The sequence below is a fragment of the Aptenodytes patagonicus genome, chromosome W (assembly GCF_965638725.1).
Source record: "Aptenodytes patagonicus chromosome W, bAptPat1.pri.cur, whole genome shotgun sequence".
NCBI classification, from domain to species: domain Eukaryota; kingdom Metazoa; phylum Chordata; class Aves; order Sphenisciformes; family Spheniscidae; genus Aptenodytes; species Aptenodytes patagonicus.
Genome location: NC_134981.1, coordinates 26455219 through 26481228, shown reverse-complemented (window position 1 = coordinate 26481228; position 26010 = coordinate 26455219). Strand labels below are relative to the sequence as shown.

Here is a 26010-nt window from a genome sequence, read left to right as displayed (position 1 = left end):
TGCCTTATCCCAAGTTTCCTTCTGAAAGGCAGTAGCCGAGTCAGGGGGAATTCCCTTTCGTTTTAGCCATGCAAGCAACAGGCGGAGGGTATAGTCGTCATACTTAATTCCATGTTTTTCTAACAACTTCTTAAAAATACACAATATGGACTCCTCCTCCTTTGTTAGTTGCGATCCTATTTTAAGTTCCCAGCTGCTCACCTCTGCTCCAACGAGGCGATGATTCAAAGTTCCGGCTCCAGCTCTCCCCGAGACTTCTCCGTCTCCTGCTGGCTGTTGTTTGTTCAGCTGGGCTCCCCACCGGTGCTTAACTCCAGCATTTGGGTCCCTGTTCGGGCACCATTTGTGGGGATTAACGGCACGGACTCTGGCAGGCAGCAACCAAAGACCTTCATTGCTCTTTGTCAGCGTTCTTTATAGCAAACAGAGGTGTTCACGCGCTATCTGCAGCTTGCAGATAGGTTATAGCCTTGTGTTCACGCGCGTCTATGCTCTAGCGGATTGGCCCGTTCTTCCTGATCACGCAACATGCCTTCATGACCTTTATCTTGTTTATTCCTTTTCAGTAGCTCATTACTTCCTCCTTTATCTTCTGCTTACGTGCCTTCTCGTGCCTCAAGGGAACAGGGCTTGCTCATCAAAATCAAATTCAGTAATGTCCGTCGTTGAAGTTCCCATCCCCACACTTTTCGATGCAAAGAAACGGTCACACAGTGTTCACTGATAAAATGCCAGGTGTGTTAATAACAACAGTGCAGTTTGCACAGAGCTCCAGCCCAAAGCACCAGCGGTGCTGCAATTACTCATTTATTTAAACCCAAAATCTCCTGATACCTTTAAAGGAAGTCTTTTATTGTATTTGAGGTCTAAAACCTCCAGCTTTAGGACATTTTCAGCTCTTGATATCTCCAGATATTGACGAGTGTGCCACGAGCAATGGGACACTGTGCTCTCAGATCTGTGTCAACACCATGGGCAGCTACAGATGCGAGTGTCACGAAGGCTATACCCGGGAGGAGGACGGCAAGACATGCACCAAAGGAGATAAAGGTATATGCTAATGGAGGGTAAAGGTCCTGGGCCAAAGGGCCGTCTAAAAAGTTGATCTGTTGTAAAGAGGAACTGCTCCCTACGCTACACTTGGAGCTGGGGGTCCGAAGCTGGGATGTAGCCGATGCCCCTGGAGAGCCCAGGTTGTTCACTGGGCATCCGAGCACCTGTGGAGCAGTCCTGCAGCACGCTCTCCTCCCTGGTTTATGAGCTGCACACACAGAGCAGTAAATCAGTAATCACATCTATAAAGAAAGAGCACAAGTATGTTGAAGGATGTGGAAAGCATCTTCCCCTGGAGAGGCAGAGTGGCTGAACTGTGAAACTCGCCATTACAGCTTCAGTTAGACCATATCTTCTGGATCATACAAATGCTAAAAGCCTTATTTTGCTCCCTTACCAGCCTGGATTATACCTAGTTTGTGATCCAGAGCTCAGGAGACGTAGGAAAAAAATTTGCCAGATGCTGACCCTTATAAGCCTTCATTAATTTCATCTGTTAATTAAATTAATTTCAGTGAGTTTAATTTGTATTTACATGCTTACATTTGAGATTAGCAAATGGCCCTGGGTTGGGTGGTTAGTGCCTCTGGGCACTCAGATGCTCAGAAAAGGTGTGCCTGGGAATTCCACACACTTTTCAAGATTGCTTAAATCAATTTCTAAATTATGTTGAGTAACACTGAATTCTGCTGATCTGCAATTAGTTCGTATGTCTCATGACTGCAGTCAGATTTTTTTTTCTTTTTTTAATGAAAGTAATATGTGATGGGAAAGGGGTAAAAGTGAGGGCTTGTTCTTGATTTTCACTGTTGATTTCAAAGTATGTATGTATGCTGTGTATAAATGATTTTAAAGTTTTTTGACCTCATCTCAGTTATTATATTACAGCATTTAGAGTACTGCAGATTAAATACTGATATGGCAATTTAAAAAGAAGGGAGGAAGAGAACAACCTGTGCTCTGGGAAAAAAAAAAACAAACATCTCTTTTGATGAATGGCAACTTACCATAGGTTCATCAATTAATGCCTGAACACACATTGGGTGCTCCAAATCCTGCTGGATGGCCAGAGCAATTTATAATTTTGATTGTCCTCTGAAAATGTGTAACTGGAGCCACTCCATTAACTTTAATTGTTCCTTGTAGTTTTCAAATGTGGGTTATTTTTCCTTATAAGTGGGGGGGGGGGCATAAAGGAAAGAGGTATAACATATATAATCCCCTTGCAAATAGTTTTTTTTAGTTAACTTTTCCTCTGGCTAGTTCAAATTTCCTGACAGGGTAATGTCCAAAGCATTCAGGATAACCGACCATTCAAGATATTCAAGGCTGTGGAAATAATTCTGATATTTGAAAACCAGCAATTTTACACTGAATGTACACGGCACATAAAAATGTCAGTTCCAGTAGTTAATCTGAAATGAAAATACCCATCTCTCAAAATATTTCCTAAATCAGCTGCGTGAAGCAGAGAAGGACACTTTCTGCTCTGTTACCCCACTGTACTCCAAGTTAATATTACCAGACCTCTGGTGCAAATGAAAGAGGAGTTGGCCATTGCTGTTTCACAGGGCTTGTGTCCGTAACTTGTCCTGAAGAAAATCAAGGTTTTCGGCAGCCGTGAGGAACTGGCTGTAGTGATGCACCACCCCACGGTCAGCCCCAGCCCTGCACCGCCCTGGAGAGCACTGCATCTGAGCTGGAATTACTTCCTAATAAACAGATGATTTGCTTTTCATGGTAGCTGGAACACTTACATTTTATTTTAAAATTTAGTGTGAGAGACATGAAAACACATGTAGGGTATCCCTCTCCAGCTTTAACTGCGTTGCATGTTTCCTGGGGGACTATTATTTACGTTTTCATTGTGCCACGCCTGAAGGCTGCAATCCGGGCGCTTTTTTGGCTCTGAGCTACGATAAGTGACCGATTGCTTTGGGCACAAGAATAGGGAGCATTTTTCCTGCATCCACAGTCATGTTGCATTTGATGGAGACAATACAGCTACCCGTGCAGAAGTAGGCAAATTAAACCATCTCAGCAGGCTGAGTCCAGATAATACAACACAGATGATCAACTCAACAGTCTCCACGCGAAGACCACCCACGGCACAGCTCCCCACAGAGCTCTCCCCCACCAGTATCTCCTTCTCTTCCAGCATCTTCAAGCACATGCAAAGAAAACACATCGCTCCCCTGAGCAGTTCTCTTATCAATAGGCGCCACGGGGTTCACCGGTGTCTCGCCTAGATGAAAAGACCCCTGTCAGGACAGCAAAGTCTAGCATGAGCTAGACTTCATGCTTTGGAAAGCCTTCATAAAATGGGGCTGGTTTAAACCTTCTCAAAAATAATTTTAGTTTCCCAGTGTAGGTCTGTGCAATGAAAACAGGTTATATAAGTGCTGGCCAAACTTACCCTGTTAGGTGACCTCAGCATCTGCACTGTGTGTGTGTGGCTCCATCTAATTGCTTCCTGCCTCCTCTGGCCTGTCCTAGGTGGCTTCTGGCTTTATCCATGCTTTATTCTAGCTTTATTTGTAGTTTGGTCCTGATACGGAATCAGATAGGGGTAGAGCGAATATGTGATGGATGACTCCTTCCCTGGGCAAATCATCATCTCTGTCTGGTATGAGTTAGGGGGATTCCACCTCTCTCCTGAGACGCAGTTCACACTTGCTTATGTGATGCTGTTGGACTTCTTCCTCCGACAAGTCAATCCAACTGGATTTGCAGAAATCTCACTGGTATGATATTTTTCCAAACATTAGCTGACCCCCCGCCATTCATCTCCATGGATTGTTACAGCCCTATTTTATCTATACTTGTCAGCCCCATGTACCACATCCTTCTGGAAGATAGATAAACTGGATTTTATAATGAAACATGAGGCCAAATTCATCGCTTCTTAATCTGTACATAATTCCAATGATTCTAGTGGGATTGCATTAGGTTTCAAATAGCAGAGGCTCTGGCAGTTTCTCCCTATGACTGTAAGTTGCTTTCAGCAACGTTTCTTAACATAATGTGTGCATTTTATGAGGGAACTCAATTGGTAAGATATCTATTAAAAGAAATTTTGGTTAAGACTAGTACCAAACCCAAACTTTATTGGAATTTGGAAAAAAAAAGGCATTTTTTTAATGGCTCTATATATGTGCATCTGTAAATCCTACACAGGTTCAAAAATGGACATGTCAAAACACTGATTTTTTTAAAGGAAGTTGAAAAATTGGAGAGGGGGGAAAGAACTCCATGAGAGAGCCACAATACTGACTTGTGGTAAAGAGAAAACTTACCTTATAGAAATATCAAGAGGGGTCTTGATTACAGCATATCAATTCATTGTTAAGGTAAAAAAACCCTACATGCTGCAGATTCTTTAATCTATCAGAGAAAGGCTTATGGGCAAAGAGGCTTTGGAAGAAGTAAAAGGTAAAATGATTAGCATTAGAAATACAGCAGTGAGGAAACCAGCGGATGCTGTGTATTCAGGTATCTTCACGTGAAGGTTGGAGTCCCTCTGGGAGGTGTTGTGGCCAAACAGTCTTGGAGCCAGCATAGCTGCAATTTGGTGAAATTCTATTATATGCTATGTAGAGTTCATTGGAAAACCCCAAGTAGTACCTTTTGGCCTTAAATCTTTGAGCCATCCAGATACTGTACAGAAAGCTGTTCAGGTATTACCAAGCCATGTGCTATCAGGAAGGGCTGGGAAGCTCAAATAACAGTGTGCTTACTGCCATAAAAATGCTTAATAAAATATGGAGGAATGTTGTGGATTATTGTAATGCCATTGGACTGCAGCTGTGGGAGCAAGCAGTTGATGAGTGGGGAAAAACCCCAAGCCTTTGCCTTCTAATCTTCTGACCAGTTCAGCACTAATACCAGTGTCTTACTGCTGCTGGTCATTCCAGCATCTTGTCCTTACAGCCCTCTCCTACCCAATTAGGAGATAAGAGAAATAAACCTTTGTCTTCTAAAAGCAAGTATACCCGATGTGACATTATATCCAATGGACTAAACCTACCAAAAATCAGGTTTTCCTAAATTTGTGCATCAGTGGTCCATAGATGACCACCTGATGGGTACAATGTTCCTTATTGGACCCTGGAAACATTTCAAGTACCACATAATATCTTTAGTATTAGAAAGTTCTGTTTTTATTAAAAATTATGCAGATGCTTTCAAAATCAATACACACTTATGAAAAGATGAAGGACATGACATGAAAGTGTGTGTCCAAGTGAGAAGTATAACACAATAGCTAAGTGCATTGTAGTTGATCCTTTTTGAAGATTTTGAAGATTTGCTGGCTTTAACCAGGAGCACCTGCAGAATTTTTCCACTACAGGACATGCTCTGAAAGGTCAGTGTTCAAACATGTCCAAGAACCCTTCCAGGTAACATCGTACAAGGCCAGACATCATATGCAGAGCCTCAATACACTCTTATGGAAGAAAAAAGCTCACCTAGAGTTTGCCAGTATGTGTCACCCTATGTTTTGGAAACCACATTTCTCTTTAAGCAGACATCTGTTAAAACAGTGCTTGTTTGTCACATGGTATGGAATATCCCTTTGGCCAGTTTGGGTCAGCTGTCCTGGCTGTGCCCCCTCCCAGCTTCTTGTGCACCTCCAGCCTTCTCAGTCGGTAGAGCATGGGAAGCTGAAAAGTCCTTCATTTAGTGTAAACACTGCTCAGCAACAACTAAAACATCGGTGTGTTATCAACATTATTCTCATGCTAAATCCAAAACACAGCACTATACTAGGAAGAAAATTAACTCTGTCCCAGCAAAAACCAGGACAGATGCAGAAGTGCTTCACTGTATGGGAAAAGGACAAAAATAACATTTGCAATATCTCTTACAGTTTGCAATATCTCTTACAGTTTGAATCATTTAATGGATTCTTGAAAAGATCCGATTCATGCAGAGTATCAACAGGTGTGACCCTTTCTATTGTGTGGATTTAAATCCCTGTCATTAATCTCAATCCCCATCTCTGTTCAGGCTGATTCCATCGCATCGAGGAATAACCAGCGATGATAAAAAGCAGTTTGTGCAAAGTGAATGAAATGACCGTATTGTGAGGGATTTTACTGTAATTTATAGCATATGAAAATTTGCCCTTCAGGGGACTGTAAATCAGTTCAGATCTATAGGGTTAGTCTACCCTAAACACAAAGATAGAAGGGGTGTAAACTTTTTCAGGTATTAAAAAAAGAAATTCTTTAGAGACTGTTAACTGGAAACAGCTGCTTTAAAAATGAGCTCAGAGCTGTCCCTGCAAAGTTTCTCAGCCTTACATAGCAATTCATGGTCAAAGTATTAATAATAGCAAGATTCTGTCTTCTTCTCACAGTCTGGGGAAATGTAACAACCTTCAAGGCTCCAGTTGCTTTTGCAATCACTTTATGAATTTCTTTCCTTTGGATCTTTATATTTATATTAGAAACTGCTTTCTTTCAGCTGGGCTTCCTGAGAAATCTGAAAATGTGGCAAAACTGGGGACATGCTGTGCCTCTTGTAAGGAATTTCATCAAATAAAGCAGACGGTTTTACAACTGAAGCAAAAGGTATGAACCAGACCTGCATGTTTTATGACAACTGAGGTTAAATTTAAGTGTTTGGAGCTGTCACTGCCATGGGGCTCTTGTGCCCATAAAGATGATGGCAACATATTTTCAAATCATATAGGAATGACATCTTTTCCTCATGCTTCTGCATTGCTTGTAAGCAGATTGCTAACCAAACTTGTGAAGCTGTGTTACCAAGCTCATGGTAACAGAGTCTGGCAAACACCCATCCCAGTCTGAGCCCAGGTTTCTTGGCAATCTGCGCTGTCCTCAGCTTTTCATTCATTCTGAATGCACAGGAGTTTGGACTTGATCCACCTTTAGTATATGCAAGTGCAAGACATTCTGCAGATGAGGGAATGTGGGAGAACGTGATTTTGCATTAATAGGGTGCTGATACAGGATTCTTGCCAAATAGGAGGTGTGTGGCTAGACAGAAACGTCACTAGCAGATACATTAGCTTTGATTTTTTTTTAAAAGAAAAACCCTCAGCCCCAATCTTTTTTGTTTTCACCTGTGTCCTTGCAAGTAGAGTATAATGCACTTAAAAACTTCCCCTGGCCTTTAACTTTATTTGCTCCTATATTTGGCCTCCTTTTACACTTGGGTAGGATTAAAATAACCCAGAGACCCAGCCCAGGATTTGGAGACCCAAGTGCAGGGGTGCAGGTGTAATGCCTTTTCTGGTTACATCTCCTTCAAACATTCAGGTTCTCTGAAATGGAAATGTTCTGCAGGAATATTCCCAGCAATTCATGTTGACAGGCTGAAATTATTTCACCCAGGGTGCTCATTTAATTTCATTGTGTCAAAACACAATTTGATATATTCACTTGTTGCATTTAATGTTATTCATTCAATGTAATTTATATTAGGAAGAAAGAAATCTGCTTCACTAAAATTAAATACACTGAGGTTTGAGATACTCTTTATCACAAAAATCTCAAAATGTCATGTTTTCCTTCTGAATCAGCATGAAGATGAATGTGGAAGTGACAGAATTTCATGTGTGATGGAAATTGTGGTTTTCAAACAATTGGTAGCAAACACGTTAAAAAAGGAGACGTGCTTTTGAGTGGCTGTTTGTCCAGCCGCAGTCCGTGATGCTGAGCAGGCTCGCACTGACCTCCAGGGAGGGATCTGGGATCACACTGTTGGCCAAGTCGTTTGCTGCAAGAATTGGTGGAAACCAATGGCCTGAATTAATGGAAAGTTTTCTCTGTCTAACTTCCACTGTTAGGTGCCTGTGTTCAAAACTCAGTCCTGGAAAACTTAACACTGTCGATGCCTGTCGCTGTGGACACTTGTTGTACAGTAGCTGTGGCCAAACTAAGCAGCTCACTCTTGCCTCATTGCTAAGTCTTGTCATGGTCAATAGCCTAAATTTTCCCCAAGTATCTTCCTAGTGGGACTTGATCTATTTGGTATCCTCAGAGGGAGCCCACTGGGTTGTGCCTCACACAGACAGGGCTGGAAGAGATGGTCCTCTGATACCCTCAGCATTTTTTACCCCACAGAGAGGAGAGCTTTTGTCCATGCTGAGAGGAGATCTGGCCTCATGCTGCTTCTCTGCCCAGGGAGACATGAACCCTTGTGTTTCACCAGCCGCTCCCCGTGGCCAAGTTCGTCTGGGGAAGACATCTCTCAATATCTGTGGTCGAAGTTCTGTTTTGCACAGAAAAATTCATTTCTGTCTGCCAGAGAGTTTATAGGAATGAGTCTTTAGTCTTGTGGTTAAGGCTTTCATATTTTATGAACTTTATGCAAAATTATGTTTAGCAGAAGAGCCTGTGAAGGATCCAATCCAGCAAACCCTACAACTGGGAATTGGGGTATGCTTCTGGAAGTGAGAGGTGTAGTTTTGTGTCTCCTTAGGACAGGGGTAAACTCAAGTCCTGCCACCTCTGGTGATGGCACCAATACCTTTTTGGAGGATTGCAACATCGATTCCAGATCCAGGATAGAGTAGGATCAAGAACAGAAAGTCACCTCGCATGGTCATTCAATGGGATACTCTGTCCCAATAGTAGGGGGCTGTGGGCAGTCCTAGGTTGATCTCAGACCTTGCCGGAAGGAAGAAGAGCGGAAAGCTGGAAAACTGGAGGAAAGATATCTGACATGCTGACACACAGCCAACAATTTTTAAAAAATCAAGCTGGATCCTATTGCACAGATGTGTTTAAACATCTTAATTAGAAAGCCATGTTCCACATCACTCCTGTCAAGCACTGTCGAAGTCATCTAAACCATAAATCTAGAAACTATCCAAAACTCCAGATGCAGCATGCAACACAACATATGGGAGTATTGTTTCTAGCACTGTCTTTCTTTAAAATTTACTCTCACTAATATTTGCACACACATTGAAAAAAATTATTTTCCAAGGGCCATTAAGATTTGGAGCTATGGATGGAGAAAGCCAAGGTCACTTTGGACCAAGATCCTGGTTCAGTTAAAAGGTGAAATAGAAATTAGGCCAGCGAGTATAGTCAATCCCTGAGAGAATGTGAATCAACATCAAAAACACATGGTTTGGCCCCAGTGTATTTAACAGTCATTTTCTGGCCAGAAGATATCAGAGAGCAGTGAGCTATAGATCAGTCTGGGTATTATGGCACTCCTAGTGTATGCCTCAAGTCCAACTGACTCAGTGGGGAAGCATGTGTAGATGCTTTCACAGCAGCTATGTGATTTTTTTTTTAACATACTAAGTTGTTAAAACAACCTTGCTGGCAGGAACAAGTCAATATCTTATTTAAGCAACAGAAAAGAATACACTTCCAAATCCTCTTCATGATGAGTCTTCGCCACTAAATGCATCTTTTTACTCTAGCCTGGCCATTTGCAATATAATCTGAAGAGTTAGTCATGGCAGGGACTATATACTAAGTGACATTTATTTATCAGCTGGGATACTAATAGAACCCCAAAATAGGATCTGGTCAGAAATTTAAGTACAAGCTCTAGAGAGGAGATCAATTAGTCTTTCACTCAACTGTGGCCACCCCTAAGGAGAAACACTCACTGATGACACTGAAAATATTCTCACAAAAACTGCTCGAAAAATATAATGCTCTCAGGTAGTCGTAGGATTTAACTCTGTGTCTCAGTTTTAGCATGGCAGCATTGGCACTGTAGAGCCCTTGGTTGATTTGTGTCACATAATGGAAGTTTTGCAGCATGATGGTCCTTGCAACCTTCCATTTGTATCCAGCCAGGACCCCACTCTGGACAGGATAGACGCACCTCAGGGAAATACAACTTTGCAGTGTGCTGACCGGAGCCAGCTGGCAGACCTCCTTGTGCCGATCCCTGGCCAATGTGGCTATGAGAGCACCCAGCTACTGAATTTTCCTCTTCAGCCATAGATGCAAGGTGCTGTGACCCGTGTAGTAGCCCTTTAGCTTCAGCAGTCCCACACTTTGGTCTGTGCTGCAATGGCTGGGATGTTGGCTGTGAAATCTGCAGGGTCATCGGTAAATGAAGACGATGTTTTTCTTTGGAAAACCAAAGATGACAGCGCAAAGGGCCCACTCCAGAGCAGTAGGTGTGCTGGATCCCCATTTTCTATGTAAGCAGATTCATAAGAGTAAGCACAAAAGAAACACCCTGTGGGGCTTCTGTGAAGTGCTGAACTCATCCAGCTACTGATTTGTGTGGGAGTGGAGTGAATCTACCAAATTCTTGTAAGACTTACATCATGTCACTTAATTTGCCTTTAGTGCAGTCATCTTGTCTTTGGAACAGCAATGCTCTCCAAAACCTGAGTCACAAATGGCTGATAAATCCTTGTATTCCTGTCATCGCATTTTGAATTCCAGTCTGAAAAATCAAACTGGTGTTTCAGAAATGCCACCAGGAACTGTCTCAGCATTTCCAACTTTTTTTTCTCACTTTTGCTTCCTTCAGAACTGTTCTGTGCATCCAACCCCAAACTGCAAGAAGCACTGTCTGCCCTTTAAAGTGCATTCCTTAACTAATAACTTGTTTGCCAAAAGAAGTTTGCTCAGTTATGCTATGTACTGCAAGTGCATAGCATTATTTTTTTTTCTGTGCTTTACAAACATTATGTTTGCACTAAGGGCAGGAGGGTGTATATCAAATAATTACAGAAACAAGTAGGAGTCTTGAGAACAGTCCAGTGCAGAGAATTCCAAATAGCTGATTAAAAGCATTGTCAGATAGCAGAAGTCATCATGTATTTTATTTAATGCAGCTCTCCCACGCAAATGTTGCAGAATCCAGCATCAAATTATCCAGTGAGCCAAATTAATTCAGGGCAGCAACAAAGCTGACCCAGGGATAGATTTGTCCTGGTATTGCTGAAATAGCTCTTCAGTTCTGTTTGGCAGAGCAAAATTCCCAACTCTACATGCAGCCACTCACCACTAATAACCTTCTTTCCTCACTGCAGATCAGCCTCCTGGCTTGTCATCTCCCCTCAGCTGTCTCTGGAGAGACTAAATGTTTGCAGAATATTTCTAAATACATTTAATTATTAAATATATTCAATCTAGGCAAGCAGATTGATGTTTAGTGGATAATTAAACATCTGATGTAATGGATAATAGCATTTTAAACCATAGTGTGCAATTCTCCTTATGTTCTCACTTACTGTTCTTTTGTGACTTTATGCAGAGCAGATCCAGATGTCTGTTGGGTTAAATAGTATGGATACAGGGCCAGATCCACAAAGGATTTGGGGCTCTCATTGAAACCTTTGAAAAGTTAGGGGCTTGTGCAGCAATTGAGAACTTAAATATCTGAGCAAATGTTGTCCTGAGAAAGGGTAGTAAATGAATAGAGGAAAATTCAGATAAGGAAAAAGAGGTTTCCTGAGAAGATCCAAGGAGTTATGAGACAAGTTTTTGACAACTTGTTGCTGTCTCTCTCCTGAATTTCTCCTGCCTTCCATTTGGATTGACTTGCAGTATTTCCATGGTAACTTGAAAGGTGAACAGCCTCACAGGAAACATCAGGGTTTCTACTAGGGTACTGGCTCCAGGTCCCAGGGAAATGAAAGTACCAGAATGAATAAATACCTTAAAATCAAATGGTGCCATGTTTTTCATGTGGCATCTTTCAAGCCAGGGCGACTGTCCTGGTTTCGGCAGGGATAGAGTTAATTTCCTTTCTAGTAGCTGGTACAGTGTTTTGGATTTAGGATGAGAACAAAGTTGATAACGCACCGATGTTTTAGTTGTTGCTAGGTAGTGCTTACACTAGCCAAGGACTTTTTAGTTTCCCATGCTCTACCGACTGAGAAGGCTGGAGGTGCACAAGAAGCTGGGAGGGGGGCACAGCCAAAGAAACATTCCATACCATGTGACGTCATGCTCAGTACATAAACTGGGGAAAGCTGGCCGGGGGGGGCCGCTGCTCGGGGACTGGCTGGGCATCGGTCGGCGGGTGGTGAGCAATTGTACTGTGCATCACTTGTTTTGTGTATTATTATTATTATCATATTATTATTATTATCATTTTATTTCAATTATTAAACTGTTTTTATCTCAACCCACGAGTTTTTCTCACTTGTGCCCTTCCAATTCTCTCCCCCATCCCACCGGGGGTGGGGGGGGAGTGAGCAAGCGGATGCGTGGTGCTTAGTTGCCGACTGAGATTAAACCACGACAGCGATCTTCTGGGTATATGATACCTGAAGTATGGATCATCTCTAGGATCCCCTATTGTTGTGGTTTAACCCCAGTCGGCAACCAAGCACCACACAGCCACTCGCTCACCCTCCCCTCCCCTGGTGGGATGGGGGAGAGAATCAGAAGAGCAAAAGTAAGAAAACTCATGGGTTGACATAAGAACAGTTTAATAATTGAAATAAAATGATAATAATAAATTGTAATGAAAAGGAAAACAACAAGAGAGAGAAAGAGAGGAACAAAACCCAGGAAAAACAAGTGATGCAACCGCTCACCACCCACCAACCGACGCCCAGCCAGTTCCCGAGCAGCGGTCACTGCCCCCCAGCCAACTCCCCCCAGTTTATATACTGAGCATGACGTCATATGGTATGGAATATCCCTTTGGCCAGTTTGGGTCAGCTGTCCTGGCTGTGCCCCCTCCAAGCTTCTCACTGGCAGGGCATGAGAAGCTGAAAAGTCCTTGACTAGTGTAAGCACTACTTAGCAACAACTAAAACATCAGTGTGTTATCAACATTATTCTCATGCTAAATCCAAAACACAGCACTATACCAGCTACTAGGAAGGAAATTAACTCTATCCCAGCTGAAACCAGGACACCTATCCAGAGCTCACGCTACACGCGCGCACACACGCACACACCCCGTGTGGAAGACAGAGGAGGGTACCATTTCTGCAAAACCTGACTTGTCTCCATGGGTCACCCAAAACATCCTGTGGAAAGGTGTTGTAGACTGTTACTCTCCATGACAATGTTTTCTCATCAGATTTCTGCAAGGTGGTTGGTCAGAAAGATGTACAGGTGAGAGTAAGAGTCCCCAGGCATCCTTCCAACTGATTCTGACTACCTGTGAGGAGGTCACATCAATGCTGGCAGGAGACATAGGGTCAGGGAGCCAGTTTTCCTTGGGACCACAAAATATGGCAGGAGCTTAAGGAAATCTTCATGTCCATACCTGAAAAAAATCAAGCTGGCCAGCTTAGGAGTAACTGCTGTTATAGGCTTCAACACAGTCACATTTTTTTCTGATTATTTCAATGAAGGATATGAATAAACATTTTATATTTTCCTGAAGTATTTAAATATACTATTTGTCCACATGAAAGCTTAACCAAAAAGGTAATTTATCCAGCTGAACAATGAAGGGCTTACAGTGATTTTTTGTTTTGGCAGGTTGCTTTGCTACCAAATAATGCTGCTGATCTTAGCAAGCAAATCACTGGTGAAAAAGTGCTTGCATCTAATGCATATATCTCTGGCCCCCCAGGCCAGCCTGGCCAACAAGGCCCCCCAGGTAAGATACAGACCAGAGGGATGTGAGCGTGCAATAGTGCCATGAATAAAAATAATAAGCTTCAATCTTTCAGTGTGATAGGATTACATGTGTTTCATATTTTGATTGTTATTTTTATATTTGCATTTGTACTAAATTTTAAAAGAAAAACTTTCTGGTCATTATGGTCAGCCTCTGCCAACTGTCTAACATTACTCCATTGTGTTTCTTAGTCTCCATGTATTTCTTGGCGTACAAGCTGTGTTTGTCCTGCATGTGTTAAATTTCTCTCTCTCCTGGGATATCTCACCTGCTTCAGTTGTCATTTCCTGTTTTTTAACTCTGTCTTAAAACACTCTCCATTTCATTTCAGGAATACCTATTGCTTTAGCTCACTGTCATTAGTAGAGCAGAAAATGTGCTTTCAGTTTGCAGGGGTTTGTGCCAACTGTTTTATTTTTCCTCATCTGGTTTTGCAAGGATTCATTTGTTGGTTTTGTGTTCCAGATTCAAAGGAATCTGAAAAGAAAAGTAAACCTCCACTCACACCTTTGCTAAGGTATAGGTTGAAACAATGAGAAAAGCAGAGAGTTCCTAAAGCTCTAACTTAAGCCAGACACCTTGCAACCTGCAGCCAGTGATGCTAAAAGTTTTGCCAACTCTGTTGAATGCAGATCTAATTTTGGGTTAGCGATAAATCCAAGGAATTTTAGCATTGTTCTAGGTTTCGGGAAGATTCTTACAGGGGACTAGCAGACATTCCTTATGAGGTTTGATTTACTACCTACTGAACTGCCCCCCATTTATCCCCACTTTTGCAGTCTTGCTTTGGTTTTTGAGTCTTTATCTCATTTTCTTAGAGGATGAGTATCTTCAGTCTTCAGTATATCATAAATGCAAGGACAATGTGGTTAGGGATTCTGCATCAGACTCTGAAATGTACAGTGCGCCGCCTTGCAATCTCTCTAACATAGGCCTGACTCTGCATGTCTTCCATCTGGTTTCCCCATGACCGAGCTGTCCAGGGTACTGTAGAATTATCTGTTCCACTTGAAAACCATCCCTGCTGACCTCCTCCTCTGTCCTGCCATTAGCAACAGTATGGATGGGTCTTCAGGAGGAGTCTGAGAGGTTCATCACTGAACTTGATTTTACTCCTTTTGAAAACCCTAATTGTAAATATTCTGTCCTGCTGAATCCTTTTTACTCTCTGCCTTTCATTTCCTGTGTCTTTCACATGCCTTCAGTATGAAGTGCTTTCCCCTCTAATTATAAAGCAATTCAGCTAGTGACACCTTAATGGTCTTTATTTTGTGCAAATGTTGTTTCAGGTGCCTGATTTTCTGTTTTGCTTTTCATAGTGTTTCTCTTGAACTAAACATATACTTTGTTGCCTGTGTGCTTTCTAAAAACTAACATTCTCTGCTGAACCAGCAGAAGCTGAAAAGGATAGAAAGTAAAATGGAAGAATGGAGCCTTTCTTGCCCCTAATACATTGGCTACCGTACTGGGCAAAAGAGAGGTGCAACCCACCACTGAAAAGGGCTTGCTTCTGTGTAGATGCCTTTGACCCAACATTCCCATGAGTTTTCTGAGGCTTTCATTTTATGAGATGTTTCTCAGATGTGACTTGTTCTTTTGCTCTTTTCTTCTTTGTGTGAAAATGAGGCATTTCTGCTTTTCTTTTCATTCCCAGTCTGTGTCCCTAATCGCCTGGCAGCGGCAGTCTTGGTTTCTTTGTATACACAAGGTTTAATTGTTTTGTGAAGATCTCTTGTAGCCACTGTGACAAGTAATGTCTCAGATGACTGCTGTGTCGGTTGTGTTGTTGTGGATTTGTGGATTTGGGTGCGTTAGGGCAACCAATCCGTTGGGTGGTTCAAAAAAAAATCAGTCCCCACTGCTTGCACTGATGAAGTGTCCTGAAGACTTTCCCTGGCAGGTAAACTTTGCTGTTGATTGCAGGGGCTCCAGGACTGAAAGGGAGTCAAGGAGTTCCTGGGTCACCTGGACCTCCAGGACAGCCAGGCCCTCGTGGATCAATGGGACCTATGGGCCCATCTCCAGACACATCACATATTAAGCAGGGCAGACGGGGCCCCATGGTCAGTATTTTCACTTCCTGTCATGCATTGCACAATTGGCCTTAGCTCCACAACCTGCCACATCCTTGTGAACACTTTCTTTTCTCTTGCAGGGCCCACCAGGAGCCCCAGGGAGAGATGGTAGCAAGGTGAGGAGAGGTACTGTTTTCCATAACGTGGGCACATGCACATGTGAAGTGCAGGCTTGCTAGAGAGACCCTCTACACACTTGTAGTCACATCTGTTTACCATCTCATTTCCTTTGCTAAGCTGAAAATGTCCTGTTGTCCCATCTTTTCATATCTTCCTTCTGCTATTTTGTGCTTCCCATTCCTTAAGTCTTGCAAATAGCCCTGCCAGGCTATCTGTCAAGCAGGCTCCTTTACTTTCTCTGCAGTTCTTTTGGCTTTTCCATGAAGAAATGTTGATGCTTTAGCCCATTTCATTAGACTGCTCTTTTGTGACTTTATCCTGTTAACTGGTTTGCTTGTTACTGTCTAGGAGAAATATCAGAAGTGCCCAACTCTGCTCCCACTAGAATCAGCAGCAATTTCCTTGCATTCCTCCTTCACTTTCTTTTCTTTTTCTGAGCAAGTGTAAGCTGATGATTCTTGATCTGGGAACAGTAAGTAAGGGAGTCTGCAGAGGCAAACTGCTTTTTTGGTTTCCTTTAGTCACAGCAAACTAACTGAGGTGGTATTGATTACAGGGGGAGCGAGGTGCACCAGGACCAAAGGGGATACCTGTAAGTATTGCTCACAGCAAGCATTTCCACAGCAAAGTGGTGTTGGCTACTAACAACAGGCCAGCCAAAAGGGAAAAAAAAAACAACCCTCTCCTGTGTCAAGAGCACAGTGAAAGATACTTTACATGCACAGAAAATGTTATTGAAAAGAAAGTAATTACCTGTTTTCATCCAAGCTTTTTGCCTACACACCTCTTCCCTTGCTGGGTGTGACACTGAAGGCAGTAAGTGCACCTCTGCCCTATGACAGTGGTGGGACATGCTCAGAAGGCAGTAGCATGAGATCCCATGCAGAGTGCTAGTTAGTACAGTTCAGCCAATGCTCCTAATAGGAATTTGATCCCTGAAACCTTTTAAAATCCTGCCCCTCGTATCTCTCCGGGCCTTGGCAAGCTACAGGCTTTGAGCAAGTCATCAGGAGAAGGATGGGTAGTTACAATCTGTTTTCAGGTGAAATTGTTTAAAATTTTGTTTCTTATGGTCTTTTCTCATTGGTGAAATGGATTTTTAAGAGTGTGTCCAGCAGGGTGTCCTCAGTATTAAATAGTGTACTTTACTGTGTGAAGTCAGCTAAAAAGAAATTATGATTTTCTAAAATCAGATAAAACCAGATGGATACTCTCTGCATTGTAATTACCAATATATTTAGTAAGTGATGGACAGCAGTGGGGTTACCATATTGAAAAGATACCTTCCAAATATCAGCATTCCCTAAAGATTTTTTAACTAAATATTAATAATTATTGATTAATTAATTAATAAGTCCTTCTAAGAATGTAATTTCTAGCAGTTTAATAAGGAACACAGGGAACCAAGATTTAGCTCCTCTGTTCCCATGAGGTGTTGAGATGCTCTTAGGAGGCAGATATAGCAAAAGAATTGTTAAGTAACAAAAGGGCTGAGCATCTTGTAAATGTAGGCTCTGTCTGCAAAAACATTCGCCTTTTGAAAATTGTTTCCTGAACAGGTTGATTCAAAAAGAGACCTTTAATTTCTGGCAATCAATATGAAGCAGCATTTTACTGAGTTACCCCTGCAAGAGTAATTATATCAACCTGTTTGAAAACTGTAAGAGCAAAGTGGATTATTATTAATTACTGTGCCTTGTGACTGCAGGGCCCACCAGGTTCATTTGATTTCCTATTGCTGATGATGGCAGACATCAGAAATGACATCGCTGAGCTGCAAGAGAGAGTGTTTGGACACAGGACTCATTCATCAACAGAGGAGTTTCCATTACCTCAGGAATTTACAAACTATCACGACACAATAGATTTTGGATCTGGAGAAGACTACAAACCATGGGCAGCACCCAGAGATACAAAAGGCAGCCCATCCTTAGCTATGTCTACTGAAAAATAGAACCCCTTTAGAGTTGTTCAATATAAAAATGCACTGACAATGTAAAATATATATATATATTATTTCCCAGTTTTCTCTCTGCTTTTCCCCAACCATGCTGCCTGTACTGTAGCTTTCCCAGTTCATGGTAGCCTCTTTGCAGTAATTCCATACCATCAAGCCTGCACTGTGCGTTGTACCTAGACTATCAGGAAAACCTTCTTAGTGTATTGGGCTAGCATGATTAAGGCACGCTCTAGCTAATGGCACAGACCACAGCATCTCATCTGCCTACCTTGCATTGTGTCCAAATGACCCAGTACCCAAATTTTGCAGGGATAGAGGGGTAGCTGAACATCATCCCTGAATAACGTCAATAATTAAACCCTAGGTCCACAGTTATACATGTAAATGTATTATACCACTGAATTCAAGTCTCCAGCTAGTGTCCCCAGGCTTAGGAGAGAGTGAAAAGTAGATCCCTGTTTCACAGCAGAGGCCAGCTGTAAGTGAAATGTCTCCTTCTATTATGCCCCACCATGGCAGAAAAAGGCCAAAAAATATGGTGAAGCAGTGACACAAGGGCACTGCTTGTTGATCTGGAAATTATTTGGCTTTGTGTTGCTAGAGTATCGTGCAAAGAGAGTCAGAAAGATGTGTTTGTCCTAAACTAGCACTACTTTTCCCTTACCATTCTCCCACTACTCAGTGTGGAGGCCAGTTCCCTTCCTCAACAGATTGATATTGCATACATTACACAAAGATGAGCAGGAGAACAGGGAATGTATAAAGCAGGAAAAACAAGCATAAGTGAATCAAGTAAGCTTATTGGCAAGCACAAAATCAATCCCAGTCTTGCAGAAAGAGTCAGATTCTGACCTCCTGTAGGTGCGTGTCTTCCTTGGTGAAATGCTGAAGTCCAAGTGAAATCAAGACCAGAGAGAGGCCTCATGTTTGCAAAGAGCTTCCACCTGTTTTGTTCCTCTGCTGTGTGAGAGCAACCTAAATGGCATTCATGGAACTGGAACACAGAGTTGCAGTGTGTTTGGCTGGGTATATGAGGTGTATGAGTAGGTGCAGGAGTGCACATAAAACACTTCAACTGGTACAAGGATGGCTAAGGTGAGGTACTGCACATGGGATCCTATATTTGTGAAGAGGGATGAAAAGGAGTGCCCTTTTTTTACACTGGAAAATTGGATGCACAAGGTAGACCATACCTCATGGATGATGTATGTTACCATTTCTTTTGGATTACCACAGCTGCTGAGGATTTTGCCATGCTTAGAAGATAAAGGAGTATATTAAGCACAAAACTTCAATGTTGTATCTGCGTAGCTGCTACTTCTACAGTATGTTTAGTGCTGGGTCATGTCCATGTTACAAATGCAAAGAAAAACTTTTTATTTTGCCATGTTTTTCAGGGCTTGCATGTTCTAATAGAATAAATACAGGTAAAAATATAAGCAGGCCCTTTTCAGATAACCCGTAAAGGTTTGAATTCCCTTCGATATTCTCTGGGCCAAAAGATAGTTGATGTAATCTCTGTACCACCAGTACAGGTCATGTTGTATAAACAGCTGACTGTCTAGACCTTCCATATCTTTTGTATATTATCTTAAGAGGATGTATCCATTCCTGTAATTGTTTCCCAGCTCCTCACTATCAATATGCCACAAGCAAGGGCATTAGCTTTAAGAACATTAATGTTCTGTATTCCTCTTCACATTATATGTATATCAATATTTACAAAGCAATGACTAAGTCGCTGGTGTAGCTTAGAAAAAATGATAGTGCTCTCACCCTGTGGTCTTTGGACTTCTCCTCTGGGAGGAGCTCTCCCAGCAGCTGCAGATCCAAGTAGTCTTGTGAACCAGGTAATAAAGAAACCAGTGAGATTTGGGGAAGGAACTTGTGGCCAAAAGAGGGGTGGTCTTATAGGCAGTAGACTGAAAGAAACCTCTAACACAGCATGAACTGAGGCATTTATGTCTTATTTTCTTAATTTCAAGCAGGCAACTAGGTATAAATAATATTGTTCATGAATATGCAATTTTAAGTAAATTTGTTAAATGTCAAATGTTATGTTTGTAGACTAGAATAGCATAGCATGGCATAGCATAGCATAGCATAGCATAGCATAGCATAGAATAGTTCAGTTGAAAGGGACCTACAATGATCATCTAGTCCAACTGCCTGACCAATTCAGGGCTGACCAAGTTAAAGCATGTTATTTAGGGCATTGTCCAAATGCCTCTTAAACACTGACAGGCTTGGGGCATCGACCACCTCTCTAGGAAGCCTGTTCCAGTGTTTGACCACCCTCTTGGTAAAGAAATGCTTCCTAATGTCAAGTCTAAACCTCCCCTGATGCAGCTTTGAACCATTCCCACATGTCCTATCACTGGATACAAGGGAGAAGAGATCAGCACCTCCCTCTCCACTTCCCCTCCTCAGGAAGCTGTAGAGAGCAATGAGGTCGCCCCTCAGCCTCCTCTTCTCCAAACTAGACAAACCCAGAGTCCTTAGCCACTCCTCATAGGACATGCCTTCCAGCCCCTTCACCAGCTTTGTTGTCCTCCTCTGGATGCATTCAAGGACTTTCACATCCTTCTTAAATTGTGGGGTCCAGAACTGCACACAGTACTCAAGGTGAGGTCACACCAACGCTGAATACAGAGGGATAATCACCTTTCTTGACCGGCTGGTTATGCTGTGCTTGATGTACCCCAGGATGCGGTTTGCCCTCTTGGCTGCCAGGGCACACTGCTGACTCATATTGAGTCTCCTGTCGACCAGCACCCCCAGATCCCTTTCTGCAGGGCTGCTCTCCAGCCATTCCTCTCCCAATTTATACTTGTGCCCGGCGTTACTCCGTCCTAGGTGCAGAATCCGGCATTTGGACTTGTTAAATTTCATCCCATTGATGATTGCCCGATGCTCCAATCTGTCTAGATCCCTCTGCAAGGCCTCTTGTCCCTCAAGAGAGTCAACAGCACCTCCCAGTTTAGTATCATCAGCAAACTTGCTAATGGTGCATTCAACTCCTGCATCCAGATAGTTGATAAATATATTGAACAGAACTGGCCTTGGAATTGAGCCCTGAGGAACACCGTTGGTGACCAGTCGCCAGCCAGATGTAGCCCCATTCACTACAACCCTTTGAACTCTGCCCTTCAGCCAGTTCTTCACCCAGGGCACCGTGAACCCGCTCATCCCACAGTTGGACAACTTGTCCAGAAGGATGCTGTGAGGGACAGTATCAAAAGCCTTACTAAAATCCAGAAAAACTACATCCACCGCCTTCCCTTCATCCACTAGGTGGGTGACCCTATCATAGAAGGATATCAGATTAGTTAAACAGGACTTTCCCTTTGTGAACCCATGTTGACTGTGCCTGATGATTGCATTGTTCTTTAAATGCCTTTCAATAGCACCCAGTATGATCTTCTCCATAATTTTTCCAGGTACTGAGGTTAGACTAACAGGTCTGTAGTTCCCAGGGTCTTCCCTCATGCCCTTCTTGTAGATTGGAATAATGTTGGCTAGCTTCCAGTCAGAGGGGACGTCCCCAGACTCCCAAGACCTTTGGTAGATGATTGAGAGGGGTCCTGCCGTAACATCCGCTAGCTCCTTCAGTACTCTGGGATGAATCCCATCAGGCCCCATGGACTTGTGAACATTCAGCTGATAAACTCTTGTAACTCTTGCAAATTATGTAACTCTTGCACATGTTTACCACCACACCCCATCACCTGCTGGATCAAGTTGATTCCCACTATAGAATTAGTAGCTGCAGTTTTTTGGACCATCAGATACTGAATAATGAGTTAGATGAGTCATTTCCTACATACCAACTAAATTCTATTGCCCCCTGCCCATAACGTGTTATAAAAAAGACACTTATTTTAGTTCTAAGCTCTGCTTTTCCAAATATAGACAAATACCAAATGAAAAGTTCCTACAGTTTGACCATCAAACTTGGAGGGAAGCGACAATTGCCCTGCTGTGCATAAGTATCCAGGGAAGGGAAATTATGAGACTGGACCAGAAAAGTAGATAAAATGCATGCCCCACTGTAAGTGCAGAAAGCTGTCCTACAGACTCATGAACATAAAATAGGGCACGTGTTTACATGCCTTTCTGAATGGCAACCTCAATAACTTCCCTTTCTGGAGTCTGCATCATTGGTGTTCACAGCTCAGAGCTGAGTTTTCCAACAGACGTGCTTCCTCCATAAAAAAGGTGAAGGAAAGTGCTCCTTGGATTTGTTCTTGTGCTTCACCCTCCTCTTTCCAGACTCCCTCCCCCAAAGTGCTGTTGGCTGAGTCCCAGCAGCAGGGAGGGGACATGATGGTAATGACAAGTCCACTCCACAAGACACAGGAATTCCTCCAGCAGGGAGAGTCCCTCTGAGCACAGCTGGCTGGGAAGGTTCAGCTTTCTGTCTGCGTCCAGCTAAGATCTTTGTATAGACCTTTCTCATTTTATTTCTGATTCATTGTATGGTAACTTTCATAACACATTATATCAGAAACATTTCATTAAGATTTATGGATAAACACATATAGACACTCAGATAGAAAAGTGACATTTTCTTCAGCATACTCAAAGTTTTATAAAGCCAGACCAGAGGAATCATTTCCAATTTTAAGTTTGGTTACCGCGGAGCCAGGGAAGTCATTACCTTGTAAATTATTTATTACGCCGTGGCTCCAAAAATAACAACCCCCCCAAGAATCCAAAATAAGAATGTAGAAACATCTACACTCATGTCTAGTTTCATTACTAGGCTCATGCACATAACAACTTTGTTTCATATAAATACTATGTATAATTTTATTAGAATGAAATATTATTTTGATGTTAAGACATCAAGTTATAAGCAGAAGGATAATAAAGAGTTTGTTATTTTATTAATATTAGAAATATATTTAATGGAAACATTTGCAAGAGCGTGTAGTGATGGGAAAATGCTGATTGTTAATGGGTTTAACAAAATCGTAAAGCTTGGAAAATGTTCTTTCAACACTGTGCCAAGTACATACAGGATTAGTCTTTCTTGCAAAGCTGAAATACTGACACAGAGGAATTCCTATATAGTCAGGCTAAACCAGGAAAAGGAGAGGAAAATTGATTGTAAATGGAATTAAGGTAATCCCTGGAGTTATTGTTGGTATCACAGCTTGAATAACCTTCTTCCTAGAAGTATTTCAGAGTTAATATGTTAAGCCCAAGAGAAGCAACAAAAGATGGGGGTGGGGTCCAAGAATTTGTTAATTTTACATTAAAATCTGTATGTTTGTCCCTATTACACATTCCAATAACTATACTGTTCACTTTATTTATATGTATATGAAATACTAAAATGTGTATAAAATGATTGTGATTTTATGATGTATTCATAATAACAAAGATATTTTTTCTTACGCTGTTGGTAGCTGCTTTTGTTACACATCCTTTCTCTGAAATACAGAAACATTGGCTGGAAGAGACAAGTAGCAGGAAACCCCCTTACGTTGCCTTTTAGCATTTTTCTTGGAGCTGAACTATACACACTTCCAGGAGCAGGACTATGGGGGCACGAGCTCTTGCAGAATAGGGCAGGTTTCTGTCTTTGTGGAAATAAAGCATGCACCCACCTCCACTATTAGGATAGTGGCTCCAGCGCCCTGTGAGGGCTACATGACACTGGCTCCAGCAGCCTTACCCCATGCTGCCAGTGTACACAGCTTCTGTGCAGCCTGGGGATGCGATATGGGGGGTCCAAGGCTCCTCTGGCATCCTGCCACAGGTACTGGGGAAAAAGGGGGAATAAGGTAAAGGCTCTGGCAGGCCTCGCCTATCCTTCGCGCCTGCCTGAGCCCCTCCCCGCAGCCCTAGGAGCATCCTGTGAGGGCGGTGTCCCACCACCTCGCCCCAGCTGCAGTGAGGGGCAGCAGGGAGGCCGACCGCTCTTCCTCCTCCCCTCAGAGCCCACCCTGCCTGCCCGCCCGCCCGCCACGGCCTAGCCCCGGGGACGCCCCGGTACAGCAGAGACAACGGCGGGGCTGTTACACCGCCGGACTGGCTGCGGCGGGACAGGGCCCCACCGCAGTGGGAGATGGCGGCCGGCCCCGCCGGGGCACGGAACTACAGCTCCCGGCATGCCGCGCCCGCGCCCCCGCCCCCCCCCAGACCCACAGGTCCCAGCATGCTGCACGGCTTTCCTCGCCCAGGATGCTCCGCACAGGCGAGCCGGCTCCTTTACGCCTGCGTACGTCACTGACGTGCGGCGAACAGAGTCCCCTCCGGAGGCCTGGGGCCTCCTCGACCCTTTCTTCTGGGCCGGGCCCGGCTTCCCTGCCCCGTTCAGACCTCTCGGTACGCGGCTCCAGGCTCCATTTCCGCCGAGCCCGGCGGCGGCCCTCTTACCCGCTCTATGCAGCAGCTGTGGGTCATGCCCGCTGGTAGGGGCGAACTACAACTCGCAGCGCGTGGGAGCTGCTGGGAGGTGCCTCCAATGGTGCCCGGCGGCGGCGGCTGCTGCAGTGGGAGGGCGGCGAGACGTGGCTGTTGGTGGCGGCCGCCATCTCGCACAGGCGCGTGCACCGGCGGCTGGGGCTGGACCCGGGCCCGCGCTCGCACCTCGACCTGCTGCGCAACCTGGTGACGGCGCTGGTGCGGCACGAGCGCATCGAGGCGCCGTGGGCGCGCGCCGACGAGATGCGGGGCTACGCGGAGCGGATGAGCGGCCCGGCCGGGGGGGGGGTGTTGCCGGCCGAGGGACCCTAACGGCTCTGCCCTCCTTCCTCCCCACAGCTCATCGACTACATCAAGCTGGGGGACACCAACGAGTGCGCCATGCGCATGGTGGATTTCTGGCTGACGGTATCCTCCCGGCCCCCTCATCGCCCCCTCGCGGCTCTGGCGCTGGGGCTGAGTGTGCTTCCCCGCAGAAGGACTTCATCCACAAGCTGTTCAAGGTGCTGGCATCCTAGTTCCAGCTCCGCCCTGGCAGCTATGCCCACCTGCTGCAGGTCCCCAACTGGGATGGCCTTGACCACACCAAGATGGCTGTCATCGAGCTCAAGGGGAACCCTTCCTGCTGCTCATCTGCCTGTGCTGCGACAGCAAGAAGACGCTGCTCAACCAGCTCCTGAAGGGCTACTGGGAGGACATGCAGCAGGATGCAGCCCTGCAGGCCCCTGAGGGCACCCCTGTCTAGGTATCCCCCTCTGCCTTGAGGGAGGCCCCGTGCGTGCGCAGGGATGGGGCTTGGTGTGAGCTGCCCACGCACCAGCCAGCGAGTTTGCTGTCCTGGAGCACAGGAATGGAAGATGTCCCAGGAGATCTGAAGGTTGATTCCTAGCCTTGAATTGTCATGATGGGAGCACAAGCTCAAGGTTTACTTGCTTCTTCCTGTGGTTTAAATAGAGACTCAGCAAGAGAAGAAAATCAAGCTGGGAGCCCTAATGGTTGATATTCTCTGTGTAAATAAACTCTATTCAGAAAGTGAGTTTGCTTCTATTTGAATTATATTCCTGTGCACATGAATTAATAATTTACTCCAGCAAAGACTGGGTTTGTTACAGCATCTGGTCCAACAGCCCTACTCTCTGGGGCAGCATCTCCACTTCACTGTGGCAGAGCTAAAGTGTTTTCTAGAAGCCAGTGTACTGCCTTTCAGGGCTGGAAATTCAGTGAAAAATCAGGTTAGTTTTGCTGTTTCAGAAGTGCTGAATGCAAATTAGGATGGTAGCACTGAGATAAGTTTTAAAAGAGGTAGTACCAAAGGGACTTGGGTTATAATAAGGAAGCAATGTGGGCAGGAATAATAGTAGTCTCTACCAAGAGCTTGGTAGACATCTCAGCCTCAGGTGTAAGGTTGCAAGAAATCTCTGTATTACCCTCTTAGAACAAAAAGGGATAGTAGCAGAACTTTTTCAGAGAGGGATATAACTCCTGGGAGTCTTTGATTTGTACTTGAAAGTCCTAGCTGTAGCTTCTCAGTGAAACAGACAGACATGTTGGGTTCCTTCCCTCCCAAGGTTCACAAATTAAGACAATGGAATAATCTTAAGTAGTGAGGTGTTAGCTGTATGGAAAGACAAAAATCAAATGATGATAAAGAACTTAAAATTTGGTAATTCTCTCTTTAGGACACTTATCTCACACAGTACCACTTCTGTTTTAATGAATTCTGGTGAGAAATTAAAGATGTGTGATACTGTTTAAGGAAGAAGAAAAACAAACTACTAAAAAGTCAGTGTTCCAGAGAGACCTTAATCATCTTTATAT

At 43.8% G+C, this 26010-nt stretch overlaps 1 protein-coding gene and 1 pseudogene across 1 annotated transcript; both read left to right on the top strand.

The window, feature by feature from the left end:
- Positions 1–917: 917 nt before the first annotated feature.
- On the top strand, positions 918–19027 carry LOC143171917 (collagen and calcium-binding EGF domain-containing protein 1-like). The gene is made up of 5 exons (XM_076361098.1): positions 918–1050; positions 6523–6629; positions 13461–13581; positions 16354–16389; positions 17506–19027. Exons 1-5 carry the CDS (start codon positions 972–974, stop codon positions 17523–17525), a joined length of 363 nt encoding a protein of 120 aa, XP_076217213.1. The 5' UTR covers positions 918–971; the 3' UTR covers positions 17526–19027.
- Positions 18844–25228, top strand: LOC143172210 (large ribosomal subunit protein bL17m-like; annotated as a pseudogene).
- The last annotated feature ends 782 nt before the right edge of the window (positions 25229–26010 follow it).

Coding starts and splice junctions, on each gene's coding strand:
- LOC143171917 (XM_076361098.1), top strand. CDS start 972: ATGGGCAGCTACAGATGCGAGTGTCACGAAGGCTATACCCGGGAGGAG. Junction 1,051..6,522: donor ATGCACCAAAGGAGATAAAG/GTATATGCTAAT, acceptor GCTTTCTTTCAG/CTGGGCTTCCTGAGAAATCT. Junction 16,390..17,505: donor CAGGACCAAAGGGGATACCT/GTAAGTATTGCT, acceptor TTGTGACTGCAG/GGCCCACCAGGTTCATTTGA.